The sequence below is a fragment of the Hydra vulgaris genome, chromosome 09 (genome assembly GCF_038396675.1).
Source record: "Hydra vulgaris chromosome 09, alternate assembly HydraT2T_AEP".
NCBI classification, from domain to species: Eukaryota; Metazoa; Cnidaria; class Hydrozoa; order Anthoathecata; family Hydridae; genus Hydra; species Hydra vulgaris.
The window spans coordinates 54687501-54702792 of record NC_088928.1 but is presented as its reverse complement, the minus strand read 5'-3'; the positions used below and the strand labels follow the sequence as shown (position 1 = coordinate 54702792).

At 27.5% G+C, this 15292-nt stretch overlaps 1 protein-coding gene across 3 annotated transcripts in view; it reads left to right on the top strand.

Moving 5' to 3' along the window:
* LOC100199204 (fibroblast growth factor receptor 3) overlaps positions 1-15292 on the top strand; it is a 170052-nt gene that overhangs the window by 6564 nt on the left and 148196 nt on the right. For 2 of the 3 annotated variants that reach the window (XM_065806068.1, XM_065806071.1), the window contains exons 3-4: positions 11470-11532; positions 11632-11692. In XM_065806068.1, coding sequence (XP_065662140.1) covers positions 11470-11532; positions 11632-11692 — 124 coding nt within the window. Of the gene's footprint in view, positions 1-9375; positions 9525-10068; positions 10129-11469; positions 11533-11631; positions 11693-15292 lie in introns of those variants that run through there. The other variant, XM_065806069.1, reaches the window with a different exon arrangement.

The window sequence follows — 15292 nt, the reverse complement described above, 5'->3', positions numbered from 1 at the left end:
GCCTTTTGTTGTTTTTGTAAATATCGTAATTAGGGGAGACTAGTTCTCCTAGGGACATTTTTTGGTTAATGAGTGTAATTTTTCATCGGTGAATATAATTCAACTTTTAAAAACTGTATATGAAAATATGGTCCTTTGTGCACTTTTGATAAGAATCTCTGCTTTATAATACAGTTTTTGAGTACTCTTTTTTAGCCGCAAAATGAGGTCTGACTTTGTCCCTAGGTACAACATGGGTTGTACCTAGGGACATAGGTGGTCGTACCTAAAGGCGGCGGTTGTATCTAGGGACGCTGGGTAATCGAATACTCAGATTGGCTTCTATTGAGCTAATAATTATAAATAAAAAAGAACCTGTAAAAAATCCTGAAAGAAACTAAAACAATGATATAGATCGTTAAAAGAACTATTTATTTGTAGTGAAGGTAACAATATTATTTAAAATAGTTAACACTAATGAATAAAAAATAGTGAGATTTTTATTCATAAATGAATTATTTATTACATAAAAACACAAATAATTCCTGATGATACAGAAGTTTGGCACTCTATTGTACCTAGAGACATGTCCTTAGGTACATGTCCTTAGGTACATGTTCCTAGGTACATGTTCCTAGGTAAAACAGGGCGCCAAATTGACAAAAAACGCCGACTAAAAATTTGAGGTTAGGATTTGAGAGATATTATTAACGCAATATTCAAGCAAACAAAATTATGTATTTGTGTAAACTAAGAAATATTTTGTGTAATACATTATATGAGCAAAATTAAAAAAAAAAATGTTGAAAAAATTACGTTAAAGGGTTGTAAAATCATTTTTTAATCACCACTTTGCAACGCTTCACACCAATACGATGACACTTCAGCTGTCAACTGACCTCAAAAGGTGGAGTGTTGCCACATGCAAAAAATATTATGTTCTCATACAAAATTCTCAAAATATTTGAGTGTTTACTTATGTACGTGGCGTCCTAGGAGAACCAGTCTCCCCTACAAATATATTGATAAGGGAAAGTAGGACGCGAAAGAAATGGGACATCCCTAAAATTCGAACTAGAAGAGGTCCTTAATTACTGTTAATGACACATAAATAATGAAATTTCTTTCCTTCCAGACTTCACTTTTTCTGCCTGCATGTAGTAAAAACTATATTTTTTAAAAGTACACCCAAAACATGATTTTTTGAGGGTGAAGTAGGACGATGGAGATTAGTTAGTCTCTCACTTATACCCCCATCACTTTTTTTTAATAATTGAAACCTCTAAAACATTTTGATAAAGATTACGTGGTTTACAATTTTGATTAATAATAATAATTTTTGTTAATATGCTGTTAATTAATAGCTTGTCCCACTTTGTTGACATCTGTTCAAGTTTTCACCGGTGGCAAGGTTCCCATAAAATTAAAAAAAGTATAGACATAATAATAACTCGCTGTCAATCTTAGGGGATAAAATCAGTCCCCAAAATGATGTTTTATTTATTAAAACTCGTTTGGTTCAGTACATACATTTTATAAAAAGGTATTAAAATTATTCTTGAAGTTATTTCTTACTTCTTTCCCACTCTTCCCTGGATATGTAAAATACTAAAAAAAAAAATAATAATTCGCAATACATTGAAAAAACAAAAACCAGATTTATCTTTCAATTTTTTACATATATGATGTGTCTATATATATGAAGTTTTTATGTAAATGACTTAAGTGCAGTGGTAAATATTTACATTTACGAATGCACGTACTTTACTACCCTTTAATGATGCAAAAGTAGTTCTTTTAAATGTAAAATTGGGCCTCCAAAAGTTTTTATGTCCAGAGCCCTTATTTTCTATATTCCGGCACTGGATACTTCCAATTGAGTAGCAAAAGATTAGTTTAATTAGAAACGTGTATTTACTTATGTTTAGTAATTTACCTTTGTTCACCTGGGGATAACTGTATCGCTTTACCCAAACTATTAATATTAAAAAAAATTATTTAATATAAAAAATCTCTTCACTAATGAAGAGTTTTATGTTATTATTTAATTTGTTAATTCATTAATGAGGAGATTTTTTATTATTATCATTTTTTTAAATAGTAATACGGTTAAAATAATACAGTTACCCCCAGGTAAACGAAATTAAATTATCAAACATATGGCGGAATGCATATTTTGAAACCCTATACAGGCTCAGAATAGGCAGAAAAATGAGCAATCTGATTCGCTGATTTTGAAAGAGAGGCAAGTGCGACTTAGTTGAAAAATATAATAAAATCAAAACAAACAGATTTTTGAAATAAATTTCAAAGTAATGATATACTAAGTTTATCAATACAAGTCATGTGTTACTATCAACACAGGAAATTCATTTTATTTTAGTACTTTTCAGAGCATTTAAAATGTATCAAAATCTATTTTTACAAGAGAATTTTTACTCGTAAAAATTTCAATAAAGTTTATCTTGGTGATGAAGATTTTATCTATTGTTAATTAAAAAAAAATGTGTTGAAGTAAATTTGAAAAAATCTACAATTGTGTTTCTCTTAAAATATGCTCTTGGCCTTAAAGCATTCTCAAATACATAGTTTATATAAGTATGTTGTACGAGACTAATAGTGAAGCACTTTTGCATACAAAGTTTATATGCAGTTTTACGTGACTACTGGTGAAGAACTTTATTTATAAACTGATTTACATGTTTATTATAAAGAGTTGAAAATTAGAGTATTTTAAAAAAGAAAATTTGTACTAATTGCAAACTAGCTTACACGTTCCATGTCAATATATGAGCTCTGAGGAGATTTTGTGTTCATGCTTTGTTTCAACGATAGTTTGGAGGAGGCTGATATATTTTTTTATTACGTAACTTTAATAAAACATCATGTTAAACCATTAAAAACTTTTTTAAAATCTTAATAAAATTTTGGCAGGCTACATTAAGTTATAAAATATTTGAAAATTTAACAAAAGAAGTGATATTTATGTTTGTCTACAGAACAGTAATTGTTGTACAGTTACATATAAACACTGACATTAAAAGCAAGAAAAAGTCAACTAAGTTAACCAAATAAAAGTGGATTATGGCATAAATAAACGTGGATTATGGCAAATGATTGTGGCATTTTTTGTATTGTAGTAATTGAAAAAAAAAAGATTTCAAAAACTAAACTAAGTGGTTAAAATCGAACTTTTTAATGAAAAAAGAGTAATAAAAAAAAGATAAGAAAATTTTCAAAAAAAGGAACAAAATATATTGTCATGCTATGAATATTTTTGCTATTATAAAATGTGTTTTGTTTGTATAAACTCTTGAAAAATTTCCCTTGAATTTGCATGTGTGCAATTTTGCAAGATTTCTAAGTGTGTTTCTCATCAAATATAATGTCTGTGTTCTATAAAGCATTATCAATACAAAGTTTATATGCAATTGCACCAGGCTTCTGGTAAAGTACTTAAAATATGCAAAGTATAAATTTTAAGCTTGTTAATTATAAACAGTTTAACATTTAAAATTTTGGAAAAAGAAAATTTTTACAGATGTTTTGCCAAACAAGCTTACATGTTCCATATAAATCTACGAACCCTGAAGAAGTTACTGTTCAACCTAAATTTTGAGAAGGCTGATAAGGCGTACATCAATATTTTTCTTTATATATATTATATAGGATGAAAATTGGATATTATTCTAATGGAAATATTTGAATAATAAATTGGATAATAATCTATCAGACACTTTACTGAGTATTAACGTCAAAATATTTAACTAAATAAAGGTGAATTGTGGCAATTTTTGTAATAAAAATTACTTCATCAAAATTAGCTTTTACATTTGAAGAAGCAAGTTTTCAAAAAAATTATTAATATTAAATCAAAATAAAACATGACGCATCTCTGTTTTTATATTAATAAACAAAAGATATTCACAGAAATTTAAAAAAAGAACACTTATTTTTATTGGTTATACCAAAAATTACATAATGAAACTATTCATAAAATTTGTAAATATGGAGTACATTTTATTTAAGGTTTTTTTTCTTATTTTTTTAGAGCAGACATATTTTCTTTTTCTTCTGGAGTATATAATGTAAAATAAATTATTAGCATTATAAATATATAAAATTTATCAAAGTTTGCTGCTTTATTTAATATTATTACCATCTGTGAATTTGCATGTTTGCAATCTTTCTTGTTTCTACCTTTTTACACTTAGTTTTTCATAAAGGTGTGGTAAGTTGAGAGTTATTGCTTTTGGTAATCAGTTTACTATATCAAAACACACTTGCGGACATCAGGTTATAGATTTTTTCTAATAGCTTATTATGCTACAGTGCTTTGTGATCTTTTATTACTATACATTACCAAAGGATATCTAAATTCGCTCTTGCTTACAATTGCTTTTAATTTAAGAATGTTGCAAATCATCTGGGCTAGCTATAACAACCAATGAGCAATATTCTCAAACTTTTTTAGTGTTGTATATAATTTATATATAGGAGTAATAAGTGTAAAGTTCTGAAAAGAAATTAGGCCATTTTTTCAAAATTCTTTTCTTGCTAAATGATTGGATAAATGGGAACTTAATTTGAAAAAAATTATACCAAGTTAATAATAGTCTATTGATATTAGTAGATAAATTTTAAAACTGTTTTAAAAAATCTATCGTATGAGAATCACAGCATAGTCAAGTTTTACCATCTGGTTTATAGTTTGTTACAATGATTGTCTTTTTTATATATTAGAATTATAAAAACAATTAGAAGAACAAATTTTTTTAAATCTTTATTTTTAAGAAAAAATTCTGAAAATCACGGATGTTTTGAGTTGTGAGAGTTTGTATAAGCATTTGTACTATATTGCACAAAATTGGATAGAAAAATCATAATTTTTTTTGCTATTATTATTTGGTTTTTTATAAAATTACTTTCATTCACTTTTATTATTCAATACATTTTTTAACATTTGCTTTGATTTAAACATACGCGCAAAAGCCTCTCTTTCAAAATCAGCGAATCAGATTGCGCATATCTCTGCCTATTCTGAGTCTGTATAGTAGGGTGTTTCATATTTTATCAATTTTCGAAATCGAACTCGCGAATCGATTTATAAATTGACTATTTGTATAAAAATAAGTTTGAGCAAAAAAAAAAAAAAAAATTTAATTTTTAGGGTCCCCGCCAGTTCGATTTTGGGCCAAAAATGATGGGTGTTTTAAAGGCCTGGCGGGGACCTTAAAATTTATCGAAATTTTTTTTTTATTCTTTTAAATGTTATATGTTGGATTGAATATTAATCACATAAATGGAGCATGTTGAAAAAATTAAGAAATTAGTCTACAGAATCTTTTAAAATTGGTGAAAAATCCAAATTTTCCGTCTTAAAAATCTGTTTTATCACTCAATCGCGTATAAAAAACATTTTTGATTTTTTAATAAACTGTTTCCAGACGCGGAAAAATCAATAACCTAGATTTTTTTAATAATAGTGTCAAATGAGGTATATACAGGTCTAAAAAAAATTTTCTTTTATCCTTCGAGGTAACCTAACCCTTACGCTAACCTTAATAGCCTAATAACAATTGTTTATTTTAGTTATTTTTATAATAAAAAAGACTTAATGAACTTACTGCAACATTGTTAAAAGTGGTATTGTTGTTATTAGTTTTATTGCCTCAAGATTAGAAAGTATATGGTAGCTTTTCAACTTTAAATGATTTTCTTGGTATTGTTGCAAAGTTTTTTTTGGTTTTGTAAAAAATAAAAAATAAAAAAGAATGATATGTTTAAGTATAATTAAATAAAAAATACATATTTACAAATCAATATTACATCATTAAATAAAAGTCATCATTTAAAAACTATATTATCTATTTTGCAATTGCTTGATATGCTAATTGCAAATCTTCTTTAGTCTTTGCCTTGTTAAGGTTTTCTCTCCTTTGGTGAATAGCTAGCAGTAAGTCCTGACGATCGTCTTCATTGTGAACGTTATTTACAAAGTGTGATACAACTTTAATAGATCTTTCAGAAACGTCGTTAACCACTGCAAGGTTGGAAACAAACTGGGAAAAAATCTTAAACTGTTCAATATACTCCCATACTGGTGCCGGGCTGTTTAACCAAAGTTTATCATTTAGCTTAGTAAGGTTTAACAAACTAAATATGAACCAAGAGTTTTCTCCCACTAGTTGGGCAATACTTAGTGGTTTTTCTAGGTTAAAGTTAAGAGTTTTTAACAAATTTAATTTTTCGGAATGCCGAAAAAATTCAGGAACTGGTTTCGAAAAGACCATTTTTGCAACTTCTTCTCTCTCTGCAACAGAAATACCTTGGTCTAGAAGAGCCAGCGGAATTAAAGTTTCATCAAGGTACCATAAATGTGATTCCATTGAAACCATTGTGGCATCAATTCCATTTAAAATTGTTTCAGAATTCTGAACATATTGTTCTACGTAACCTCTATATTTTGTCATTTGCCAATAGGCTTTTATATCTTGGTAAGGCGCAGCGTAAGGTAAAGAGGTTTTTAAAAACCAGACGGTATAAAAGATTGAGATAAACTCAGCAGTAGACTGCACTTCGTTCTTTTGATCGTCTGTCAATTCATAAGACAGTTGCAAACTCAATATCCGAATCTTGAGATAATAAATAGCTTTGGACATAAAACGTGCATGAGACACGCACCCTGGAGCTTGAATTTTAAAATCTCTTTCAGGGCATAAGTACATTAGGGTTAGTTTCAATAACTCCTTGTAGTCTCCTCTGGGAAAAGTGTTTTTTTTTAGAGCAATCTCGCAATATTTTACAGCATCAAGTTTATGGATTTCTAAGAAAGTGGTAGCAATAGATTGAGTGTCATATTTTACAAACTTTGAAGAGTCAATGCTATTTTTAATGTCATTCCAGTTTAATTGGAACCGTTTAAACATTAGGTTTTCTGGAGATTTAGTTTTTCCACTGCACTGTCTTTCACAGAAGTGTTTTAGATGTAACTCATAAACATGCCTCCTGCAAGCCAGCTCTAGTAGAATTGAGTTTTGTTTATGACTAAACCTGACATTTGTACCAGAAAGTTTTCCTGTATTTGTAGCTGTTGTATCAAAACATAAACCTTTCACGTCATCACATATTCCATACTCATCCAGTATTTTAACTAAAGCATCGTATTGAGCTTGTCCAGTACCACGATCAATTGCTGGAATGCCAAGGAGCTTCATTTTACCATCAATATTTACCGAGACCGCAAATCGATCTCTTTTTGATTTTATACCTTCTGTGATGTCTTCGATAATTTTTCCATCAAAATGTGCTATTATGGGAAAAGTAGCTTTAGCGGTAGCAATTTTTACATTTTTCTTATTTTGTTCAGCATTTTCCCGAATAGATTTTTTTTGAGCTCGCCAAATAGTTGAATGAGACACTGAAAAATCAGCCACATTTCCGCCTGAACTTACGATTAAATCCGTACATACATGCACTAGATCTCTTGATGAAATATTTTTTGAGACTGATGTCATGGCAATATCTTTAACAAAACCTTTCCTTAACTCTTGTTTTGCGTTACTTGGGCCGGGTTGCGATAAATCAAAAGAAATATCTGATTCTGTACTCACGTTACTGATATCTGAGAGAAGCTCTAGATCTGTAGTTGATTCGTCTATTTGGGGTAACTGTTTAATATTACAACTTTTTAAAGGCTTCTTATCTTTATTTACCGTTTTATATCTCATGTCTTTGCTCCCCAAAGTCATTAGACGACTGGACTTTTGGTCTTTTAAAAATTGGATATCAACATAGTATGAAAGTTTATCAAGGCTCGTTTTTTTTAAGATTTCCTTAATATTATCTTTACCAATCCAAAATACCTGCTCCCCCTTCTTTTTGAATTCTTCCCTAGATTTCTCTGCTGCTTTAGAGTCTTTATTCTTACTTTTCTTTAATGTCTCCCAACTATCGATTAAACGAGTAATATTATTCCTGAAAAAATTAAGATAATACATTAAATAAAATAGAAATATTAACTTTAAGATGCACCTTATATTTTGCATTATTAAGCTATAATCCACACGTAATAACAACTAAAAAAATTAGTTGCAGTGGTACTACAAAAAAACCTTAATCATCTACTAGCTTATTAAGTTCGAATGATTATACAAATTTATAATAACTATTTTATTATAAATTGAAATTATAAAACTTACCTTATAGATTTATCCGTTAATAATCCATCTTTATAACCTCCGTCTAACCATGGTTTTTTTACTGCAAAAAGAATACAGTTGTCAGGGCAATTGATAAGTCCAGAGCACTTTGCGAATTTATCGGGCCCATTAGTACAACCAATAAACCTTTTGGATGGAGTTAACTTGTTACTAGATCTTTTAAACTGAAAGTTAAGAATTAATTCTTTATTTGTTGCAAAAGTTATCTGAGTTAAGTTTTCTATCAGGCTTTCTTCTTCAAATAAATAAGCTCTAGCTTTTAGTCTCGTAATTTTAGCCATTTTGAATATTATTTAAAAAAATATTAAAGCACTTATTATTAGTAACGCAAATTTAGTTTAAATACTTTGTCTTCGCATTGGAAAGTAGTTGTTAAATTTTAAATTATTATTTAAGTACCTTGGTATATACATTTTCTAAAAATATTTTCCGATCAAATTTCCGGATTTTCAATTTATTGCTCTCTAATGTTTATTAAGTAGGGGCCATTAAGGTTAGTGTCCGGGGCATGTTACTCCATGGATCCAATTATTATTTTTTTTAGACTTCATTTAACACTAATAAAAAAACTATTCAAATTATAGTTTTTTCCGGGTTTGGAAACAGTTTATTAGGGTATAAAAAAAGTTTTTTATACGCCACCGAGTAATAAAATAGGTTTTTGTGAAAGAAAATTTGGATTTTTCACCAATTTCAAAATATTATGTAGACTAATTTCTTTATTTTTTCGACATGCTCCTTTTATGTGATAAACATTCAATCCAACATATAACATTTAAAAAAAAAAAGATAAATTTAGATAAATTTTAAGGTCCCCGCCAGGCCTTTAAAACACCCGACAATTTTGGCCCAAAATCGAACTGGCGGGGACCCTAAAAATTAAATTTTTTTTATTTTTTTTTGCTCAAACTTATTTTTATACAAATAGTCAATTTATAAATCGATTCGCAAGTTCGATTTCAAAAATTGATAAAATATGAAACACCCTACTATATAGGGTTTCAAAATATCCTGGCGGAATTCCGTCTAAAAAATCTTCAAAATAAGTAATTTAATCAAACTTAACTTTTTTAAACTTCCGTACAATTTCTTAGAAAATGAACAAAGCACATTAACATTTGTTTAACGTTAAGCGGCCAGTGCAAAAGCACGATTACACTCGTTATAAACAAAATCTTAAAAACATAATGCAAAACAAACAAAAAAACAAAATCTAAAACAATTTATAAAAAATATTGTTCCTAATTACATAATTCCTTTGGTGGATCTAAAAATTTTAAGTTATGCTACGGAATGCTGGAACTTAAAGAAATATAGAACAAAGTTCAAGCGTTTTCTTTTCTTCTAATTATTTTTTTCTATAATGTAATTTTATAAGATTTTTTTAATAATAGTATGCCCATCTAATACTGGCATAAAATAGTACATTACTTGGATGATATTCTTTTAATTGACAATAAACAATAGTAAATATAACCAGATTTGTCAAACCAAGTATCACTTACCTTGTTTATTATTTAGGTGAAAACCAGAGATAGGGTACCATCTCTGGTTTTCACCTTTTTTTTTGTGACTTGTTATATGCAAGTAGGTTAAATTTTCAATTTAGAAATAAAGTGCAGGAATTTAGAAATTATAACCTTATAAACTAATATCCAGCAATTTAGGGATATAAATAGCTCATAAATTTTTTCAATACTTTTAATCTATGTTTATTATTATATATATGTTTATTATTATATATTGATTTGTGATTAGGAACAAATAAGAAACAACTATTTAAAAATGCAAACATTTAAACTTGTTATATTCACAACAAAAAAGGGAGTAATTTTTAATCAAACTTTTTTTTCAACTTTTTTTTAAGGTTGAAAGCATTATTGGAAATCAATGTGCCTCCAACCTAAACTACTGACCTATGCGAGAGGTACAAACAGTTATAAGTCATTTTATAAAGAACTAAAGATATGATTTTTTGTCCCTTTTTTATTCTATATACTAGACATGAGTATAAATAAATGGGCAGTAATAATTTTAGTTAATCTTAAGACTTAAGATTATAAATAGAAAATAAATAAAGTTGACAAAAAATATAAAAAGTTTAAAGAAATAATGTTAGAGTAAACTTATGTTAAGTTTACTTTAACATTATTTCTGTAAACTTTTTCTATTTTCTGCTAATAATTTAAAGCATAAGTAGAACAGTGGATTTACATATTACAGTGGATTCACAAATAAATGGTAATGTGAGATATTAAGACAAGAATTTAATTGAAGACAAGAAAAAAAATTAGTTGTAAAAAATTAAGTGTCAGACCAATAATCAAATAATTTTAATACTTATTTGATGTTTTATTTAAATAAATGTCTGTTGTTTTTATAAAATGTAATTAAAGTTTCAATTTAAAAGTATAGATTCAATAGTTCAATTTTAATCAAATAACTTATCTGTTAATTAACTTTCTTTTCTAAAAACTTTCTTTTTGCAAATTTTTTCAGTTCTTTTTTGCATGTTATTTGTTTTATCTATTTTATATAAAAAGTTGCATCAGGAAAATGATCTTGTAATAAAACTGGAATAAAAAAATGTTATCTGCATACAATTTATACTTACCATAGTTCACAGTTTGTTGAGTACTCTTTGGCATATCATAAGTCATGCTTACAACTCACAATTCATTTTAAGTCACCCACTCACGATTCATTTAAAGATTCAACAGAGCTCTGCATTAAATCCTAGAGAACAAATTTGTTTTCATCATGTACGAAAAATCAAGACTGTTATGGAAGTTGACAAGAGACATGACCTACATTACATATCATAACAAAAGCATCGAATTAGGGATTTTATTAAAACTATTTAATGTTCATGGGTCCACTCTTGTGTGTTTTTGATATGTTTTCATCCCACGTAAGTTGATTTCAACATCCCTAAAAGAGCCTTCTGTATTTAAAACTGCTTTCATTTTTAAAAACATATTTTAGAATAATTAAAATATACTTTATATATAACTTAAATATTATATTTGTGTATTTTTATTTATATTTAAAATAACTTATATTTTAAATAAACTTATATTTTAAATAAACTTATATTTTAAATAAACTTATATTTTAAATAAACTTATATTTTAAATAAACTTATATTTTAAATAAACTTATGTTTTAAATAAACTTATATTTTAAATAAACTTATGTTTTAAATAAACTTATTTTTAAATAATCTTATATTTTAAATAATTTTCTGTAAACATTTTTTTGTTTTTAGTGTATGGCAGTGTGCAACCTAAAACTTCTGTTTAACAACACAAGTTGTCAGTCAATTTGCAATGTAAGTTTAATATTTCTCATTATTTTAATAATCAAGTAATTTGTTTTAATATCCAAAAATCTTTTATAATAATACTATAATAGTTTGATTGTATTTTAGAACTCTTCATCATGCGAATCCGGTTGTGTATTTTATAATCATATTACTGAAAATAATAATGGTATGTCTTATATATGATTTTGTTTAATTGTTTAAATTTATGGATTTTATTTGCAACAAATTAGTCATCGTTATTTGCTTAAAAATTCAGTGTTAGAGATTTTTCAAGCTTTTATACTAATTTTTTAATATGAACTCGGTGTGGGTACCCGTACTTGGACCCGGTTTTTTTTCTTCTGTAATAAAAAGTTCCGAGTACCTGGGGACTCAGCATCAACTGGTTCCGGCACATCTCTAATGTATATATATGTGTGTATATATGTATATCGTATATATATATATATATATATATATATATATATATATATATATATATATATATATATATATATATATATATATATATATATATATATATATATTTATTTATATTATATATATATTTATTCTATATATTTATTCTATTTATATTATATATATATTTATATATATATATATATATAAAAATATATATATATATTTATATTATGTATAACATTATATATATATATATATATATATATATATATATATATATATATATTATATATATATATTATATATAATATATATATATATATTATATATATATATATATATATATATATATATATATATATATATATATATATATATATATATATATATATATATATATATATATATATATATATATATCCCAATCTCTATCAACAACAGATTATCACAAAATTTCTCGAATGAAAAAACATTTATTTTATCTATACCAGAATACGAAGATGAACTAAGAAGAAATGGCTTCACTAATTTTAATTTAAAGCATAACCCCCAAAAAAGAGAAAAAAAGACAAGAAAAAGAACTATGGTTTAAACCCCCTTACAGTAAAAACGTCTCTACCATTGTCAGACATATCTTCCTAAACTTAATCGACAAACACTTTCCAACATCCCACCCCCTAAGTAAACTATTCAATCGAAACACCATCAAATTGAGTTACAGCTGCACCAAAAATATCGAAAGTATAATAAAAAGCCACAACAAGAAAATTAGTTCAGAAGGACCAAATGAATATCCACCCTGCAATTGCATAAAGAAAGAAAACTGCCCTATAATAGGAAAATGTAGAGCCTCTATTGTTATTTATAAATGTATAGTATCCCCCCTAACACCCCAGAAAAAGTATATATTGGCCTAGCAGAAGGTGAATGGAAGAAAAGATGGGCTAACCACAAACACTCATTCACAAATAAAAAGATGAAAAATTTAACCACCCTTTCAAAGTATATATGGCAGATAAAAGAAAACTTAAAAATAACACCAAAATTAACTTGGTCAATAATTAAACAAGTCCCCGCCTACAGCAACGTAACAAAAAAATGCTTGCTTTGCCTTCATAAAAAAATTTGCATAATATCATACAAAGGTACGCAAAAATTATTAAATAAAAAAACAGAAATTATTTCTAAGTGCCGTCACGAAAACAAGTTCTTGCTTGACAACCACGAGCCCAAAGATTAAAAAACCAAACCACGCTAGCAAATAGTTATAGTTTTATAATTGTTTTTGAACGCCACGATGTTTATTGAGTATATTTTTTAACAAAAAAAACAATGTATTTTTACCTGATGATTGCCAAACGCATAAAACTTTTAGTAGTAAAAATCATGTAGTTTTTTTAAATCTCGTCAAAAAATCAATTATATATATATATATATATATATATATATATAATATATATATATATATATATATATATATATATATATATATATTATAATATATATATATATATATATACGTGTATATATATATATATATATATATATATATATATATATATATATATATATATATATATATTTATATATATAAATATATATACAGTTATGGCCATTGAAATCCGACCACCAGTATCATTTTACTTAAAACTAGTTTAATGTAGTAATAAACAATTGTATTATAGCAATAAAAGAATAACAGTAACAATTAATGATTATAATGTAACATATCGTACATATTCAATGTTTTTATTATTTAGTGGCACCACCATGTGCTTTTAAGACTGCATTAATGCGATCTGGCATTGAATCCACGAGAGCCTGACAATATTCTGGCGTTATTTCAGTAATCCAAGCTTGACGAATTTTGTGCGCTAGATCGTCCAGTGATGTAGGATTAGTTCTGGATACTGCTGACTTTAACTTGACCCAGCAATTTTCGATTGGGTTCAAGTCTGGGGATGATCCCGGCCAAGGACCCAGAACCTGAACGTTGTGATCCTCTAACCAAGATTTTACAAGACGAGATTGGTGACACGGTGCACCATCATGCTGGAATATTTTGCAACAACGAATTTCCATCGAATTTGGAACCTTTTCTTGAAGGATTTTTAGATATTGTTGGGAGTTAACAGTCTGTCCCTTCTGCATTAAATAAATACCACATTGACCAGATGAAGCTATTGCATAATTATAGGATATTGCTTGACAGCTGGTACGGTATACCTTGCATTAAAACGCTGATTAGGTGGGCAACGAACTAATGACTTATGCGGAGCGAATTGCTTTATTTGTGTCTCGTCGCTAAACGAAACTGACTGTAACGTCATTAGGTAGATCTGCCCTGATTTGTGTGTTGGATATTGTTGGATCTCTCACAGCAGCCCTGCGTATCATATTGTCTGTTTGTTTGCTAGTAATTCTAGCTTTACCAAAACGTTTTCTGGGCGCAGTGGATCCCGTGTCTTTGATTAGTTGTATAATATCATGAACAGTAGATTTTGGCATTCGCAATTTTGCTGATAGCTGACGCTCACTTGCACCATCCTCCCATAAAAGTTTAATATTAGCACGAAGACCTACCTTCGTAGTCATAATTAAATTGTGACAGTTAAATGATAATCCATACCCTACAATAAGATATATAGCCTAATAAATTTTACAGTGCAATAAAATAAACGCTAATGTGATTGCTAAAAGCTAATTAACTAATCGTTGATGAAGAAAATAAATTGATTATTCGCATGCATAGACTGTTTTTCTTTATATTCAGCAGTGGTCAGATTTCAATGATGGCCATTGTATATATATATAAATATATATATATATATAGAATATATATATATATATATATATATATATATATATATATATATATATATATATATATATATTCTATATATAGCATTTTATATATTATATATATAGCATTTCTACCAATGTCGGCTAAAAATGAGACTTTTTTTAAACCTGGCACCAGCTAAACTTCAAGATTAATCAGGGATTGATAGCCGGAGTTAGAAAAAAGTTTTTAAAACTTTATGTATTATAATTTTATGCTTACATTTACTATTTGTTATATACTGGCATATATTTATATATTTTTAAACTCTAACTCATTTCCAACAAGATTGCAATCAACCACTATTAAGTTATGAGCATTAAAGTCACCAATAGCAATGGTATTGGCTGATGGATAAAGAGAGTGGGCTTTTTCAATTTGATCAGAAATAGCATCAAAAAGAGTTCAGTCTTGAGATGAAGGGGAGCAATATAGAACAATGAGAAAGGCGATAGAGTGAAATGGTGCTAAATGAAAGCACATAAAAGAATAGTCTGTGGATTCAAACCTAGTTTCTTGACA